Consider the following 19648-nt stretch of genomic DNA (forward strand, 5'->3'; position numbering starts at 1 on the left):
CCAAGACAATGGTGGTTGAGGAGGAGCCAATTTCCTCCCCCTCCCTCTGGTCTCAGGCGATTACATCCCCCAATCTGACCTTTCTCAGGAGGGAAACAGTTTGTCCTACCAGTGACCACTGGAAAAATTTTCAGGGAATCAAATGCAAGTAGCCATGGATTTAACATTTTGCCGAAACCTCAGAGAAGGAAGGAGCAAGAGAGAGGAAGTTAAGCATGTGGAGAGCTTTTTGGTTATTACAGGCTCCAAAATCCCACTGAGAACTGATTATTATAAGCCTTAAGGTACAGTTCAGCAAATTATGATCCAGTGCAACAATGGAGGGGACAGCCAACGGACTATGAATATGAACTAAGTATTCCATTTGGGGAGAAAGGAGAGTAGAGGTTAGAAAGGGGAGATTGTTGGAAACCTGGCAAACATTTATAGTTTAATGAGAAAACTTGCTACTTTTTATAATCCATGTAGGCCAGGCTTTTGGGTCCCTAACTGCCTTGACAGGAGTGCTGTTTTGATAGTATTTGGAAACTCTGGGGTGACAGGTCTATCTTGTCTATCACTCTGAGTTTTTTGCCAACCAGTTAAAGCTGTGGGTTGGAGAGAAGTAACAGTGGCTGTAATTGGTGTCAGTTAGAGAGGAAGACCTTATTTAGTTGCCTCAACAGTCTTCATCCCAGCTCCCAAGTAGTCTTTGGCTTTAAGTGATGATCATTTCTCCCTTTTTGCTACACTGGCCCTGGGAAGTCTTTGTAGCCTTCCTCCAGCATATACAAATGTCCTCTGTACTTGTCCTTGGAGTTAGGCATACATGTTCATGAGGGAACAATTGGGCAATGGAACTGGGAAAGGTTTGGCAAGGGCATTAAATTTAACCACCAGTGCCAGGAAGATGCAGAATGGGGATAATGATAAACAGAAATTGGAGGCTGGGAAATAGATAAGGGACTTTTTTGGTGGCTTCTTATCATTCAGGTGATTGGGGTGAGGGGAGTGGCAGTGTGGTCATCATGTATGTTATTCTGTCCTAAATTTCTACTTGTTGTCTCCCTTTATTTCTCTTCTCTGTCTTCTAATCACTTCTTTATCTTCAGTTTTCAAATTATATTTGTATTTTTGCTTGAGTTTTGCTTTTATAACTCTAATTTGCTTTCCCTGTGTGTTCTGTCATCAGATAATGAAGTGTTAGACAAGGATTGTGTCTTCTACTCTGGCTTCCTGTACCTTTTCTTTCCCACCTTCTCCAAATGCACATATACACACTCTAAATGATTGTACTTCTGACTTTGAAGTTGTAGTTCATGCTCAGGATGAAAAGTGAGCGAGTAGGGGTGACAGACTGGTTATTTGAGGTTTCTTTTGCTGTGATTCAGAACAACTTCCTCCTGGTCATTTCTGGAAATGACTCAGTCCTTGTAAAAATGTGTTCTACCCCCAAGCCACTGTCATGTTCTTTTCCCTGCTCTATTTCCTCCAACCCTTCTCCTAGTTATGGGTTAAAAGAGGCAGATATAGCAGGAGGGAAAAATCCAAATCAGTAAAAGATTCAACAAACAATGTTTATTTTCCAAATTTGCCTTTATTCCCATCCATAATTTCCCTGACTGGGGGGTCTTGCTTACATCACTCAATCTCTAGACAGGTTTTCTCAGTGTGGTCCCTTAGTCCCTTATGGAGTTCCAGGTTTGCATTTCTGGACCTCAGCTAAATTAGGACCTGCACAGTGTTCTAGCTTACATGGGCTTCCAGGTGGACTCTTTGGAGAGTTGGGTGGGCTTTGGGGACCTGGAGTGTGACCTTCAGGGGGGTGTGAGCTTTGGGGTTGATCTAGGGAATTGAGATTTGGTGCTGGGGAGCTTGGGATTATGGTTGCACATGGTGCTGCTTGCTGTACAGTCTGTGTGATAGACTTCCCAAGTTTCTTCTGACTGTCTGGATCATGGGGCTGTCAGGGGTGGAATAGAAGAGACAGTTATGTTTCAGGTTAGGCCTAGGTCATTCCCAATCCATCTCAGAATTCTAGATCCCTTTCTCCCCATTCCATGAACAAAAGGTCAGGTTTCAAATAAGAAGAGTTAAATTTGATACTGTTAACTTCCCCTTGAGATCAGCTCATTCTGTACTGTGTGGACAGGGTGTGAGTGGGAGGGTGTGGATAAGATCCCCTTAGCTTATCCCTTCAGGCCTCAGAGGTTGTTTAAGGACTAGATAGGGTAAGACAGAATTGGTTAGCCCCCTGCTGGGATTGTGGTAGTATAACATTAGGCATTTTTGAGATTGAAAAGAAGTGAAGACAACAGGACTGAAGTTAGATGGGAGGAACAGATAGATACCTTGCCTAAGATTTCAGGATGTAGCCCATTGGAGGCCTTGAGTAAATCAGGATTTTTCTGTATCCATTTGGTAAGGGAGGCAGCACCAGCAGCTGTACGGGAGGTCAGGGTCACCCGAGCAGGGGGTACCTTCAGAGGCATTTGCCAGGTGCCCATGAAGGAACCCCAAGGACTTGCCTAAAAGGAAAAATGGGATTCCTCAACAGGGCTTCTCACTCCCAGTAACTGACCTATTGGTGGGCCGTTTGTCTTATTTCCATCCTTTACCTTTGGGAATGCATGGTCATGAAACAAGAATGAAAGCATAATTTCCCCACTCTTCCTTTTCCCCCTCTCTCATTTAGGCTACCCTAATTTTTTCATCTGCTTATCTCTGCTGGCTTAAATTCCACATCCTTAGGTTAAGTTTGGCAGCGTACCCACTGCATAAATGTTATCACCTGAAGGTGTTCATTTTATACAGATCATTCATCCGCTTAAGGAATTCTGGGTGTTAAACACGACCCTGTTCTGTTGGATAAGCTGGCTGGAAGTTTGGGGGCACTCGTGTTACAACGTGAATTAGATTGCACTTTAATTTTCTAAATAGTAGCTGCAGGAGATTGCAAGTCTCCCTGCTCTGTAACTCCAGTTCTGTGCCTCAGTTCTTTACCTTTCAAGATGAGAATGGAGATGAGTATCTCACCTCGGAACGGGGCACTGAAGGCAACAGATGACCACGATCATTGGCGATAATCTGAGTGTAGCCTTCATGGGAAGAAATCCTCTGGGGTAGAGGTGGGGACAGAAGTGCTTGTGAACATGGAGTGGAAAAGTAGAAGAAAGTATCTGAAGGGCTTGAATTAAGGACTGAGGGAGAGGAGGATGTGGGAATTCCAAGAAGGCTGAAAGAAGTTAGGTACCAGTGAATTACACAGAGTGTGACATAAAGAACCAGAAACTGGCATTGTGGTGTGTTGAATGTGGAATACCTCTTTTGTTGGCTTGGCGAGAGACCAGTTCTGCAGATACTTGGGTGAGAAAGCTTTTTCATACTGTGGAGAAAAAGATGAGAATCCCTATGAGACTCAAAGGCCCCAAGCCCAGGAAATGATAGCCAGGCACAGTTCTTCAGATTTGAAGACCAAAGGCATGAACAACCATGCTAAGTAAGCTTTAACTCACTTTAGAGAGGATGTGATTTGTTTCATCTGTGTGCTGTCCAACATGGAGCCACTAGCCACGTGTGGCTGTTGAGCGTTGGAAATGTGACTAGTCCAGATTGAGGTGCTTTGTAAGTACAGTTGACCCTTGAACAACAGGGGTTTGAACTGTGCAGGTTAACTTACAATAAATAAATATGTACTTTTCAATAAATATGTATTACAGTACTACATGATCAGTAGGTGGTTGAATCTGTGGATGTGGAACTGGTTATGGAGGGCCGACTCTAAAGTTATATGTAGATTTTCAGCTGTGTGGGGATCTGTACCCTAATCCCTGCCTTGTTCAAGGGTCAACTATATAAAATACAATGGATTTTGAAGACTTAGTACAAAAACGAATGAAACATCTGATTATAACAAAATATTGATTAAGTGTTGGAAATAATATTTGGGGCTAAATTATTAAAATTAACTATTTCTTTTTAATTTTTTTCACGTAGCTACTAGAAAATTTAAAGTTACATTTGTGACTCACATTATCTTTTTATTGCAGTGCTGGTCTAGACCAGCGGTCAGCAAACTCTGGCCTGGGCCAAATCCATCCTCCTGTCTGTTTTGGGATGGCCTGAGAAAGCTAAGAATTGTTTTTATAGATGAACATTTGCACTTGATTTGATAAAGGGGAACACTAACTTTGTACCCCAATTAACCAAAATATTTTCTCATCCTATAAGAATTTCATGCTTTTCATTAATATTACAAAAAATTGCACTTAGTTACTGTATTTTGAATTTTGGCAAAATTTTATGGAAAAGTGTTTTGTCTCATACGTATATATCTCTGATTTTGTCACTCGACTCACAAAGCCTAAAATATTTACTCTCTGGCCCTTTTCAGAAAAAGTTTGCTGACCTCTGGGTTAGGGCCTACAAACTTAACCCAGAGATACCTATTTCTTGTCCTTGGGCCCTCCCTCCCCTGAGGAGCTGAGGAGGTAAAAAAATATTCTCACCCCACTCTCAGCCATATATTCAGTCATCAGAATCCTACGGGAGGGGTCAGACCAAAGGTGGAATCTGGAACGCAACATTTAACATTAAAGAAATGGAAAAGAGTACTTACTTGGTTGGCGCTGTAGTTAGTGGCCATGATCCTGCCACTTCCTCTGTTTACCTGTGTTGCCTGGCAACCGCAAGAAGGCAGACCTTCTCGACTACCTCCTAATTAGCAGGGGCTGCCTTTTCCTTCTTGTTAATCACTTTCTTGGCTGACACTGCCCCCAATCTTTCCCCTTGAAACTTAGGTTCATTTTCATTTTAGAGATGTGAGGGACAGAGTAAATAAATGTGAGAAAATTGGTTGAATAGTGGCCCAGACTTTTTTCTAGCATAACTTCCCCTGCTTAAGAACTTCCAGGTTGTCTTTGACTGGGGTCTTTAACCACCATACCAAACCATGGAGCCCCAAGAGCTGTGTTCATTGGGCAGTGTGGTGTAATGTATCATAGACTTTAGAGCCAGACACTGGGGTTTGAGTCCTTACTAAACACAGGAACATAGGAGCTGTATGGCATTAAATAACTGATGTCCCTCCACTGAATTTCTATAGTCATTTGTATTGTGGAAATAATAGAACAACTACAGGGTAAATGAGGTGAGGTGAATAAAGTATCTAGATAATGTCATACCATGGTAGGTACTCAGTACTGCCAAGACCCTGTTTACAGGGTCCACTACTTCATTTTCTCAGAATAACAAAGGAATGATGTTTTTATTTATTTTAAAAATAAATTTATTTATTTATTTTTGGCTGCGTTGGGTCTTTGTTGCTGTGTGTGGGCTTTCTCTAGTTGCGGCGAGCGGGAGCTACTCTTCGTTGTGGTGTGCGGGCTTCTCACTGTGATGGCTTCTCTTGTTGCAGAGCATGGGCTCTAGGCGTGTGGGATTTAGTAGTTGTGGCTCACGGGCTCTCTTAGAGCACAGGCTCAGTAGTTGTGGCGCACAAGCTTAGTTGCTCTGCGGCATGTGGGATCTTCCCAGAACCAGGGCTCGAACCCGTGTCCCCTGCATTGGCAGGCGGATTCTTAACCACTGCGCCACTAGGGAAATCCAGGAATGATGTTTTTAAAAGCAGCTGATTCAGATTTGTCCCCAGAAAGAAAAACATGTCCTTAGTCCTTAAATGACTCCTGTCTCTTCCATCACTCTCTAGAATCACAGAGCCTAAAAACAAAGGTGCTTGATGTTGGCTGGGATGAGGTGGAATCAGGAGCTGGTGCCAGGAGATTGAGCAGGGATGATGAAAGAAAGCTGTAGTGTGGAAAGCATCAGATTTAGAAAATTTAGTGGTGGTGCTATGACACAAACCTAATATTTGTTGGACTAGGAAACCTCTCTGAGACTAATCTAGAATGGTATTATCAGAACCATCTACTGGGTTGTTAGGGAGAAAGTGGAATTGTGTTTTCTGAATTATAAAGTTTATACATAAGGCATTAAAATGAAAGGAAGAAACTAAGAAATAAGTTGTCCAAAGAAATAGATCATTGAGAACCAGGAGAGCATTTTAATGGATGATTGTCAATCCCTTCTCCCTTCCTTCTTCCAAAGTCCTCATCCCAACCAACACACCAAGTACAAGAACACTCCTACACTTCTAGAGATGGAGGTAAAAAACAGCTCTTGTTTTACAGACTCTGGCAGTTAACAGATGTGCTTATGTGAGGTCTGGAAAGGGGACTCATGTGCTTAGTCCCTGTGGTTCTCATTAGTCTCTAGAGTGATAACATTTTGGTTCCTAAAGCCACAGTGATATTTAAGCAAGCATCATATCTCTTGGAACTTCTGTCTTTAGCTAGTATGCTTTTCTGATAGAGATGTAATGTTATATGATGGCTTCAATTTTATTTTTTTAATTAACTAGTTTTTGTTTAATTGAAAAAAGTGTACACGGGAAAAAAATTTCACGTTTACGGAAAGGTATTTACTGAAAAGCAAATCTCCATTTGACTTCAACTCCCAGTCTTGCTCCTCAGAGGCAACTACTGTTATTATTTTCTTGTGTCTCCTTCCAGAAATATTCTATACATTCTAAGATTAATGGGAGCAAGCCGTTCACACTGTTTTGTGATTTGCTTTTTTGACTATCTTGGGGATTTTTTTTTTCATGATAGTATATTATTTCATTTTAGGGTGTACCATCATGTATTTAGTCTCATTTGGATGACCATTTAGGTTATTTCCAGACTTTTGCTGTTACATACATTGCTGCAATGAAAATCTATATCTACATATATATCTTTATGAATATAAAGATATATAGAGAGAAATATGTGTATATATCTTTAGGAACATATGTGATTAGTAGGATAAATTTCTAAAAGTGAAGTGTAAAGTCAAAGGGTTTATGAATTTAGAACATTAGTAGACAATGTCAAATTGCCACTCAGAGACATTGTACCAGTTTATACATCTGCCAACGGTGTATGAGAGTGCTTAGTTCTCCACTCCCTTACCAATGTTTTTCCTGTTTTTGTCAATCTAATAATAAAAACTAATGTAGTTACTATATGCCAGGCGCAGTCCTAATTGCTTTTTATTATATTTTCTCATTTGGTTCTCACAAGAACCCCAGCCTAGGAAACTGGGGCATGCACAGTAAGGGGTAGAACCAGTATTTAATCCCAAGTATTCTGACTCTAGAGTGATCAGTTTTTTGTTTTTTTTTTGAGTGATCAGTTTTAACCATTACACTGTATTGCTTCTTAAGCTGTAGGTGAAACATGGTGTATCCTTGTTTTAAACTTTCTTTAATTACAAGGTTTTTTCTTTATGTTTTTTTTCCCCCCTGAAAATAGCCTTTCATGTTTTTTGTCATTTGTTATTGAGCTGTTGATCACTTTTATTAATCTATTTGAACTTTATGTATTAAGGAAATCAGCCCTTTTGTCAGTTATGTTGCAAACATTTTCCCCCAGTTTGTCATTTAAATTTATGTAGTCAAACTTATCACCCTTTTCTTTCTGTACTTCTGGATCTTATACTTTGAAGGCTTTTTGTAAATTCCAATATTTGAAAAATAATTCACCCCTGGTTTCAGTTTTTATATTTAAATTTTTATTCTGTTGGAATTTATTTTGGTGACTAAACTGAAGTCAATCTCCAGATACCTAACTAGTTGTCTTGGCATCATTTATTGAATAAGCCATCTTTTCCCTACTGATTTGAATTGCCACCTTTATTGTATTCCCTAATATATTTGGGTCTGTTTCTGGATCCTCTAACCCATTGTTCTGCAGGTAGAGGTGACCATTTTAGGTTATTTGTGTCTTTTTAAAATCCATGGTTCAATCCTGGCTGGGTCCTGTGTGAATTCTCCAATTAGAATTTCACAGACACTAGGAAATTTAATATAAATAGTAACAGGCAATTTCGAGCTTCTAACAAAATTGTATTGAATATTAGCCTTTCTTCAGATTGACTGGTTGACTTTAGGTACAGCTGTTGTTCTTTCATCGAACCAGATTTAACTCTTTCAAAGTTGGAAGGGCTCATAAAGGCCCCACTCAAAAAATATGCCTCACGATATTTTCATCATTTGATTCAGTTCTCTGATGCCTGAAATTAGACCATTAGGAAATATTTTATTTGGGTTGAGATCATCTGCCATTGGACTACAAGTTTACTTTGTGTCTATAGGAAGTGTATAAACTACCTAATTGAGGGCAACTACCAACCTGAGCACTGGAGTCAGATTGCCTGGATTAACTTCTGGTTCTGCCTAAATGTGTGACTTTGGACAAGTTACTTGGTCTTTCTGGGTCTGAGAACCCTTGTGGTGTGAAACGCGGATAATCTGAGTTTTGAGTGTTAAACATATGTAACATGCCTAGTAGGGTACGTGATGCATAGTGAGTGTTCAATAATTTTAGCATTAGTATTAGCTCGAGACTGCCCAGTAAAAAGAAGTACCTATTAAGGTTACCTGGAACAGAAAAGGGGGGAATTTATTGTAAAGTTATGGGATATTTATAACAGATTCCCAAAGTCGGAAGTGTAGTTTGGGCCTTAAAGGATACTAGAATCTGGAAGATAGAACATGACCAAGAAGAGGGATTTTTTTTTTTCTCCATCTCATTGTTCTCAGCAATGCCTTGTTCTTATTTCTCTGCAAGTCAGCCAGTGTGATTGCTTCCTCATTGACAGCCTCCATCCTGAGATTACTTGGACTTGTACCTTTCTTGCAACCTAGTAAGAGTCTTACAATAGGAGGGAATGGGAAGAACAAAAAGAATGCTGGTCAGTTTAAGCGGAAAGAGACCATAGAAGGTAAAGCTTTTGCTTTGAACCAGTGGATCTTCTTTTTAAAAATAGGTAATAACTTTCCCACAATCAGTTATCAGTTTTCCAAGGTTTTGTGCATATTCAAGAATAGATATAATAAATAGAAATATATATTTTATTCATCACCATTACATTTTACACAAATTGTAGCATAACATACTACTTTCATTTTAAGATTAAAAAATATATTTTGAATATCATTAAATATTAGTGCATAAAGAGCTTCCTTGCTTTTTTTATAGCTGCATAGTATACATTAATGATGTATTATAATCAGTTCCCTATTGTTGAACATTTAGTTTGTTTTTAAACTTTTGCTATCATAGTGCAGCAATGGATAACCTTCTGCATGTGTTGTTTTGCATTGTGTGAGTATATTTGTAAGACAAATTTATAGAAATGAAATTGTGAAGTCAAAGGATATGTGCAGTTTGATAGATACTGCCATATTGCCTTCTAGAGGTTATATCCCCTCCAGCCATGTATCAAGAGTTCTCTGGCAGAACTTGAAGCCTTGATAGATTGATGAGATCTCCAAGTTTGCTTTTATCCCACATCTCTTCCCAGACATTAAAGAGATTCACAGCAACTTCTCCCTCAAAAATCTGCGTTGTTAGGTAAACTACCTCATTTAGTGATTTCTAATTTATAATAGCCAAAAGTTAGCAACCTGAACTTTCAATGTATTTTTCTTCCCATGGCAATTTTTTTTTCTTTTTCACCATGCAGCTTACAGGATCTTAGTTCCCCAACCAGGGAATGAACCCAGGTCCTCGGCAGTGAAAGCGCAGAGTCCTAACCCCTTGACCGCCAGAGAATTCCCCCCCATGGCAATTTTAAAACCAGAAAAATCATTAGTAACCTCATTAGTAAAAACTTGAGCATCTCATCTATTACATAGTTTGACCAACAGCTCTCCATGTTTTCTTCCAGATAGTTCCAAAGTACCCTGCATACTAGTTCACTGGGGCAGGTGGTAGTGGGTCTTGGATTGGAGACCTGGCTTTTGCCTGTTTTCCTGAGTTAACAGGATCTTATCCAACCAAGCTACTGGACCAACTTTGAACTTTACACCCCCCTGTTTTCTGTATTCCTTTATAAGAACTGAAGACAGTTCTGTACACAGTAAGCACTGAAGAAATGGATGGCTGCATATATAGACACTATTTCAAAATTTCTCTATATATTACAAATTTTTTATTCTATTTTCTTTCCTTGGAGGAACCTAAGGCTCCCTCTATTGGAGACTGCTATTATGTCTCCCCTCCCATACCCCATAAAAGAAGAATATTGTTGATAAGAACACTTCCTGAGGAATCTAGAGAACAAGCTGTAGACAACCACAGTTACTGAGGAGACATCAGTATCTCTCACTAGTGGAGAGAATTAAATTTATGTTTACTTGAATAACCAAGAATAAACGATGGTTTTAATGGAAGAGTGTAGTTATGTGATAGCTATGTGCTTTGATGATATACACAGTGGCCATAAAGTCTGGGAAAAGATACTATTTTGTTCTGTATTGAAATATAATACCAACAAACCATTAATATGTATTCATTTATGTTTCCAGATTTCTTGGCAACCCTGTAAATATAGTACAGATAACAATGAGAGATTAGATATGTGAGGTAGATTAGGTAGTATATGAGAAGTATCAATAGAATAAGCCCTGATTATCATATACAGATATTAACTAAAAATAAAGGATTTGCCTCAAGTTAGGTGTTAGGGGAAAGCAATGGGGGCTGGTGGGGGGAGTGACTGATTAAGAGATTCCTAGATAGTTTCAGTGTTGCTCTATATTAGGAAAAACTCCAGTCCTCCTGTGTTTCTCCTTTACTCTCACACTACTGTCTCATTAACAACACTTCTGACACCAGACAAGGGGGTTTTCCCCACATCAGGTAATTCCATGACACCAGCTGGGTGTTCTATAATTTAGCTCAATTCTAATGCTATCTACCTGGAGATAGGATCAGATCCCACAGGTTAAGGGCTCAGTCCCACAAGACTGCCTGCCCCCCTACCCTTCAGATGCCAATTGCATGTCCAGGTTGTTACTTGTGCTTCTGATCAATCAGCTGTAAGTCAGAGGTTCCCATGACCCCCTCCTTGAGTTTAATTAATTTGCTAGAATGGCTCACAGAACTCAACAAAATACTTGAGGATATCTGTGAGGATATGATAAAGAATACTGATGAACATACAGATAGAAGAGATGTTTAGGGAAGGTATGTGGGAAGGGGCGTGGAGCTCCCATGTCCTCTCTGGGTCTGCCACTCTCCCTGGACACTCTCCAAACCCTATCTTATTGGGATTTTTCTGGAGGCTTCATCACATAGGCCTGATCGATCGTTAATTCCATTTCTAGCCCCTCTCCCCTCTCCAGAGAATGGGGGATGGGGTTGAAGTCTAAGCTTCTAATCATGACTTGGTCTTTCTGGTGACTAGCTTCCATCCAGGAGCCCACCAATAATCACCTCATTAAAACAAAAGACACACCCACCCCTATTACCCAGGAAATTCCAAGCACTGTGTCAGTAACCAGGGTCAAAGACCAAATGTTAGCACAAAAGATGTTCCTAGTGCTTTTATCACTTAGGTATTTACAAGGGTTTCAGGAGCTCTGTACCATGAACAAGGGGCAGAGACCAATATATGTGTTTTCTATCATCTCACGTGCTCATATAGACAATAGCAAAAAAGAGACAGAACTTATGTATTGTATAAAAGTATTGGGATAAAGTTAACCATTAGAACAAAAATACAAACTCTTTTAAATACCAGAAGGTATGTTAAAAAAAAGTTGGGGTGGGGAGAGGAGGAAGCATATGAAATAGATCACATGGTGAGAGACCTACATATATTAAAAAAAAAATGTTAACTTAAATCAGTAAGGCAGCTGTAAGTCCAGAAATATTGATTGCATCAACAAATATATAAATGGGCTTACCATACCTGTTAAAATGATTTTCACATTGACTACAAAAGCAAATTCCAACACTATGCTGTATAAAAGAAATATATCTAAATTGAAGAGATTCAGGAAGCCTAAAAATAAATGACTAAAAAAGTACCAGAATTATTTTCTTAAATTAAAGCAGGGGTTGCAATTGTAATTATCCAAGAAAGTAGAATTCTGACAAAATGGTTTAAAAGAGATAAATAATTTTTTTAATTAATTTATTTATACAGAAAGTTCTTATTAGTTATCCATTTTAAACATTAGTGTATATATGTCAATCCCGATCTCCCAATTCATTCCACCAACCCCTCCCCCTGGCCTCTTGCCCCCTTGGTGTCCATATGTTTGTTCTCTACGTCTGTGTCTCAATTTCTGCCCGGCAAACCCGTTCATCTGTACGATTTTTCTAGGTTGCACATATATGCGTTAATATATGATATTTGTTTTTCTCTTCCTGACTTACTTCACTCTGTATGACACTCTCTAGATTCATCCACGTCTCTACACATGACCCAATTTTGTTCCTTTTTATGAGTGAGTAATACTCCGTTGTACCACATCTTCTTTATCCATTCGTCTGTCAATGGGCATTTAGGTTGCTTCTGTGTCCTAGCTTTGTAAATAGTGCTGCAATGAACATTGGGGTGCATGTGTCTTTTTTTTTTTTTTTTTTGCGGTACGCGGGCCTCTCACTGTTGTGGCCTCTCCCGTTGCGGAGCAACAGGCTCCGGACGCGCAGGCTCAGTGGCCATGGCTCACGGGCCCAGCCGCTCCGCGGCATGTGGGATCCTCCCACACCGGGGCACGAACCCGTGTCCCCTGCATCGGCAGGCGGACTCTCAACCACTGCGCCACCAGGGAAGCCCGCATGTGTCTTTTTGAATTATGGTTTTCTCTGGGTATATGCCCAGTAGTGGGATTGCTGGATCATATGGTAATTCTATTTTTAGTTTTTTAAGGAACCTCCATACTATTCTCCATAGTGGCTGTATCAATTTACATTCCCACCAACAGTGCAAGAGGGTTCCCTTTTCTCCACACCCTCTCCAGCATTTGTTGTTTATGGATTTTCTGATGAAGCCCATTCTAACCGGTGTGAGGTGATACCTCATTGTAGTTTTGATTTGCATTTCTCTAATAATTAGTGATGTTGAGCAGCTTTTCATGTGCTTCTTGACCATCTGTATGTCTTCTTTGGAGAAATGTCTATTTAGGTCTTCTGCCCATTTTTGGATTGGGCTGTTTGTTTTTTAATATTGAGCTGCATGAGCTGTTTATATATTTTGGAGATTAATCCTTTGTCCACTGATTTATTTGCAAATATTTTCTCCCATTCTGAGGGTTGTCTTTGCATCTTGTTTATAGTTTCTTTTGCTGTGCAAAAGCTTTTAAGTTTCATTAGGTCCCACTTGTTTATTTTTATTTTTTCACTTATTTATTTTTGTTTTTACTCTAGGAGGCTGGTCAAAAAAGATCTTGCTGTGATTTATGTCAAAGAGTGTTCTTCCTATATTTTCCTCCAAAAGTTTTATAGTGTCCAGTCTTACATTTAGGTCTCTAATCCATTTTGAGTTTATTTTTGTGTATGGTGTTAGAGAATGTTCTAATTTCATTCTTTTACATGTAGCTGTCCAGTTTTCCCAGCACCACTTATTGAAGAGATGGTCTTTTCTCCATTGTATATCCTTGCCTCCTTTGTCATAGATTAGTTGACCATAAGTGCATGGGTTTATCTCTGGGCTTTCTATCCTGTTCCATTGATCTATATTTCTGTTTTTGTGCCAGTACCATATTGTCTTGATTACTATAGATTTGTAGTATAGTCTGAAGTCAGGGAATCTGGTTGCTCCAGCTCCATTTATTTTCCTTCAAAACTGCTTTGGCTATTCGGGGTCTTTTGTGTTTCCATACAAATTTTAAGACTTTTTGTTCTAGTTCTGTAAAAAATGCCGTTGGTAATTTGATAGGGATTGCACTGAATCTGTAGATTGCTTTGGGTAGTATAGTCATTTTCACAATATTGTTTCTTCCAATCCAAGAACATGGTATATCTCTCCATCTGTTTGTATCATCTTTAATGTCTTTCATCAGTGTCTTACAGTATTCTGCATACAGGTCTTTTGTCTCCCTAGGTAGGTTTATTCCTAGGTATTTTATTCTTTTTGTTGCAGTGGTAAATGGGAGTGTTTCCTTAATTTTTCTTTCAGATTTTTCATCATTAGTGTATAGGAATGCAAGAGATTTCTGTGCATTAATTTTGTATCCTGCAACTTTACCAGATTCATTGATTAGCTCTAGTGGTTTTCTGGTGGCATCTTTAGGATTCTCTATGTATAGTATCATGTCATCTGCAAAGAGTGACAGTTTTACTTCTTCTTTTCCAATTTGTAATCCTTTTATTTCTTTTTCTTCTCTGACTGCCATGGCTAGGACTTGCAAAACTACGCTGAATAATAGTGGTGAGTGTGGATATCCTTGTCTTGTTCCTGATCTTAGAGGAAATGCTTTCAGTTTTCACCCTTGAGAGTGATGTTTGCTGTGGGTTTGTCATATATGGCCTTTATTATGTTGAGGTAGGTTTCCTCTATGCCCACTTTCTGGAGAGTTTTTATCATAAACAGGTGTTGAATTTTGTCAAAAGCTTTTAATGCATCTATTGAGATGATCATATGTTTTTTTTCTTCAATTTGTTAATATGGTATATCACATTGATTGATTTGCATATATTGAAGAATCCTTGCATCCCTGGGATAAATCCCACTTGATCATGGTGTATGATCCTTTAATATGTTGTTGGATTCTGTTTGCTAGTATTTTGTTGAGGATTTTTGCATCTATGTTCATCAGTGATATGGGTCTGTAATTTTCTTTTTTTGTAGTATCTTTGTCTGGTTTTGGTATCAGGGTGATGGTGGCCTCATAGAATGAATTTGGGAGTGTTCCTTCCTCTGCAATTTTTTGGAAGAGTTTGAGAAGGATGGGTGTTAGCTCTTCTCTAAATGTTTGATAGAATTCACCTGTGAATCCATCTGGTCATGGACTTTTGTTTGTTGGAAGATTTTTAATCACAGTTTCAATTTCATTACTTGTGATTGGTCTGTTCATACTTTCTATTTCTTCCTGGTTCAGTCTTGGAAGGTTATACTTTTCTAAGAATTTGTCCATTTCTTCCAGGTTGTCCATTTTATTGGCATAGAGTTGCTTGTAGTAGTCTCTTAAGATGCTTTGAATTTCTGCAGTGTCTGTTGTAACTTCTCCTTTTTCATTTCTAATTTTATTGATTTGAGTCCTCTCCCTCTTTTTCTTGATGCGTCTAGCTAATGGTTTATCAATTTTGTTTATTTTCTCAAAGAACCAACTTTTAGTTTTATTGATCTTTGCTATTGTTTTCTTTGCTTCTATTTCATTTATTTCTGCTCTGAACTTTTTTTTTTTAATTAATTAATTAATTTATTTTTGGCTGTGTTAGGTCTTCATTGCTGCAGGCGGGCCCTCTCTAGCTGCGCTGAGCAGGGGCCACTCTTTGTGGTGGTGCGCGGGCTTCTCACTGTAGTGGCTCCTCCAACTGCAGAGCACGGGCTCCAGGCTCACAGACTTCAGCAGTTGTGGCACGCAGGCTCAGTAGTTGTGGACTGCAGGCTCCAGAGTGCAGGGCCAGCAGTCATGGTGCACAGTCCTTGTTGCTCCGCAGCATGTGTGATCCTCCTGGACCAAGGCTCGAACCCACATCCCCTGCACTGGCAGGCGGACTCCCAACCACTGCGCCACCAGTGAAGCCCTTTGCTCTGATCCTTATGATTTCTTTCCTTCTGCTAACTTTGGGTTTTGTTTGTTCTTCTTTCTCTAGTCCCTTTAGGTGTAAGGTTAGATTGTTTATTTGAGATTTTTCTTGTTTCTTGAGGTAGGCTTGTATTGCTATAAACTTCCCTCTTGGAACTGCTTTTGCTGCATCCCATAGGTTTTGGATCGTCGTGTTTTCATTGTCATTTGTCTCTAGGTATTTTTTAATTTCCTCTGATTTCTTCAGTGATCTCTTGGTTATTTAGTAATGTATTGTTTAGCCTTCATGTGTTTGTGTTTTTTACAGTCTTTTCCCTGTAATTGATTTCTAATCTTATAGCATTGTGGTGAGAAAAGATGCTTGATATGATTTCAGTTTTCTTAAATTTACTGAGACTTGATTTGTGACCCAAGATATGATCCATCCTGGAGAATGTTCCATGCGCACTTGAGAAGAAAGTGTAATCTGCTGTTTTTGGATGGAATGTCCTATAAATATCAATTAACTCTATCTGGTCTATTGTGTCATTTAAAGCTTGTGTTTCCTTTTTAATTTTCTGTTTGGATGATTTGCCCATTAGTGTAAGTGAGGTGTTAAAGTCTCCCACTATTATTGTGTTATTGTCGATTTCCTCTTTTATAGCTGTTAGCAGTTGCCTTATGTTTTGCGGTGCTCCTATGTTGGGTGCATATATATTTATAATTGTTATATCTTCTTCTTGGATTGATCCCTTGATCATTATGTAGTGTCCATTCTTGTCTCTTGTAACATTCTTTATTTTAAAGCCTATTTTATCTGCTGTGAGTATTGCTACTCCAGCTTTCTTTTGATTTCCATTTGCATGGAATATCTTTTTCCATCCCCTCACTTTTAGTCTATGTGTGTCCCTAAGTCTGAAGTGGGTCTCTTGTAGACAGCATATATATGGGTCTTGTTTTTGTATGCATTCAGCGAGCCTGTATCTTTTGGTTGGAGCATTTAGTCCATTCATGTTTAAGGTAATTATCGGTATGTATGTTACTATTACCATTTTCTTAATTGTTATGGGTTTGTTTTTGTAGGTCCTTTTCTTCTCTTGTGTTTCCCACTTAGAAGAGTTCCTTTAGCATTTGTTGTAGAGCTGATTTGGTGGTGCTGAACTCTCTGAGTTTTTGCTTGTCTGTAAAGCTTTTGATTTCTCCATCGAATCTGAATGAGATCCTTGCTGGGCAGAGTAATCTTGGTTGTGGGTTCTTCCCTTTCATCACTTTAAATATATCATGCCACTCCCTTCTGGCTTGTAGAGTTTCTGCTGAGAAATCAGCTGTTAACCTTATGGGAGTTCACTTGTATGTTGTCGTTTTTTCCTCACTGCATTCAATATTTTTTCTTTGCCTTTAATTTTTGCCATTTTGATTACTGTGTGTCTCAGCATGTTTCTCCTTTGGTTTAGCCTGTATGGGACTCTCTGTGCTTCCTGGACTTGGGTGGCTATTTCCTTTCTCATGTTAGGGAAGTTTTCGACTATAATCTCTTCAAATATTTTCTCGGGTCCTTTTTCTCTCTCTTCTCCTTCTGGAAGCCCATAAAATGAATGTTGTTGTGTTTAATGTTGTCCCAGAGGTCTCTTAGGCTGTCTTCATTTCTTTTCATTCTTTTTTCTTTATTCTATTCCACAGCAGTGAATTCCACCATTCTGTCTTCCAGGTCACTTATCCGTTCTTCTGCCTCAGTTATTCTGCTATTGATTACTTCTAGTGTATTTTTCATTTCAGTTATTGTATTGTTCATTTTTGTCTGTTTGTTCTTTAATTCTTCTAGGTCTTTGTTAAACATTTCTTGCATCTTCTCTATCTTTGCCTCCATTCTTTTTCCAAGGTCCTGGATCATCTTCACCATCATTATTCTGAATTCTTTTTCTTGAAGGTTGCCTATCTCCACTTCATTTAGTTGTTTTTCTGGGGTTTTATCTTGTTCCTTCATCTGGTACATAGCCCTCTGCCTTTTCATCTTGTCTATCTTTCTGTGAATGTGGTTTTTGTTCCACAGGCTGCAGGATTTGAGATAAAGAAATTTTTACCACAATTAAAAAAAGAGAAAGAATTACACTTAATATGGGAGAAATAGAAGCACATTAATAATAGGAGAGTTTAACAAATCAGATCTAGAGAGATAAAGTGAACAAGAAATTAGTACAGATACAGACAACCTAAACAACATAATAAATAAGATGGATTTAATATATATTAAACTCTGAACCTTGATGATAGAGTATATGGCTTTCCTCCCCCCCAAATGCATATAAAGGATTCACAAATATCACAAAAATGTGGCATGTTCACATCTTAGGCCACAGAAAAAATCTCAATAAATTCCAATTTAAATTTCCATATGGGAAATTTAAAAACTTGCTGTTAACCACTTCTAGGTCAAAGGAGAAATGCAAAACCAATTGAAAATATTAATAATGAAAATAAGAATCTATGGGAAATAGTTAAAACAGCTATTAGAGATTTAATATTAAATGAATAGGAGTTAAAAAGCAAATATAAATGAACATTATGACTCAAAAAACTAGGGAGAAAAAAAACAAGGCAAGCTAACACACCACTGTAAAGCAATTATACTCCAATAAAGATGTAAAAAAAAAGAGACATCAGTCATATCAAACTGAACATGGCCAAAGGAAGGAACTAGAAAATAACAGAGGAATGATTGTATCTTCAGCAAGACAATGGCATGGGGAAAAAAAGGAGGACTGTTTTTAATTAAAAGAGATATAAGAACTAACCACAGTATGAATATTGCTGGATCCTGATTCTAATTAAATGTATAAAGACATTTAGAGAAATCTGAATATGGACTGGCTATTGGATGGTACTGATGGATAATGATGGATGATACAGGTGGATAATGATCTTATATTTAGAGATTTACCATGAAGAGTTTAGGATTGTGATGTCTGAGGTTTGCTTTAAAGTACTTCAGGAAAATTTTTTTTAAAAGGATAGATGAAGCAACTGTGGTAATATATTGATAAATATTCAATCTGGACAGGGATATATACAAATTCATTTACACTATTCAACTTTTATGTATGTTTGAAAATTTTCATAATAAAGTGTTTTTTTTAAATAAAAATAAAAGGCAAACGAATGTCAGGAGAGGAAAGAAATTAGTAAAAGAAAGGCAGTGTTAATGGGTTTGAAAACTACGACAACAAAAAGTAGAACTTTTAAAACTGGAAATTAAAATTCTCTTTAAAATAAAAACTTTTAAAATCCAAAACTGTTTCTTTGAAAAAATTAAATTGATAACTTCTTAACTAAACTACTCAAAATAAAGGGGGGCGGGGAAGACAGCACAAATAGATAATGTTAGAAAGAAAGAGACACAGAAAAGAAAAATTTTTATCTATTCTATGTACATATGTTTGAAAATCTACATTAAATGTATAATGTTGCATAAAACCCCAATTTAACAGAATTGACCCCTGTGGAGACAGAGTAAAAACATACCATTTAATATAAAAGAATTAGAGAAACTGGTTAGAGTTACCCCACAAAACAAAACAGATCCAGATAGTTTCATAGAATATATTATCAAATTTAAAAAAATAAATCCTTAACTTTCTAAGCTATTTTAGAGCAAATTCGCAAATTCACTTTATGAAGTGGGTGTAACGTTGATTCCCAAACTTGAATTTTGGAACCATGACAAAGACTAAACAAAAAACACTCTAGATCAACTTCACTTGTTAATATTGATACAAAAATCTTATATAAAATATTAGTAAGCAGAATCCAATAGTATGTTAAGAAAATTGTATCATGACCAAGTGGATAATACTCTATGGATGCAAAGATGGAGAGTCAAAGGAAGTCCATTAATATAGTTTATCATATTAATTGATCCAAGGTAAAAAATAAAATGCTCATCTCCACAGATGCATTGATAAATTTTAATACATAACAACACCACCAAAAAGTAAAAAGACAACTGGGGGAAAAAGTTATACCACAGGCAAAGAGTTAGCATCCTTGATAAAAACAACAGGGACTTCCCTGGTGGTCCAGTGGGTAAGACTCCACGCTCCCAATGCA

General features: G+C 38.1%; 1 protein-coding gene across 1 annotated transcript in view; it reads right to left on the reverse strand.

Moving 5' to 3' along the window:
- Window positions 1-99: 99 nt before the first annotated feature.
- Window positions 100-19648, reverse strand: part of CFAP126 (cilia and flagella associated protein 126) — a 29839-nt gene continuing 10290 nt past the window's right edge. Inside the window, exons 4-7 of the mRNA XM_032653294.1 lie at window positions 3302-3369; window positions 3016-3096; window positions 2331-2507; window positions 100-1942 (exon numbers count right to left, since the gene is read on the reverse strand). Coding sequence (XP_032509185.1) covers window positions 1667-1942; window positions 2331-2507; window positions 3016-3096; window positions 3302-3369 — 602 coding nt within the window. The 3' untranslated portion in view covers window positions 100-1666. The remainder of the gene's footprint in view (window positions 1943-2330; window positions 2508-3015; window positions 3097-3301; window positions 3370-19648) is intronic.

Source organism: Phocoena sinus, chromosome 1, assembly GCF_008692025.1.
Source record: "Phocoena sinus isolate mPhoSin1 chromosome 1, mPhoSin1.pri, whole genome shotgun sequence".
Lineage (NCBI taxonomy): Eukaryota > Metazoa > Chordata > Mammalia > Artiodactyla > Phocoenidae > Phocoena > Phocoena sinus.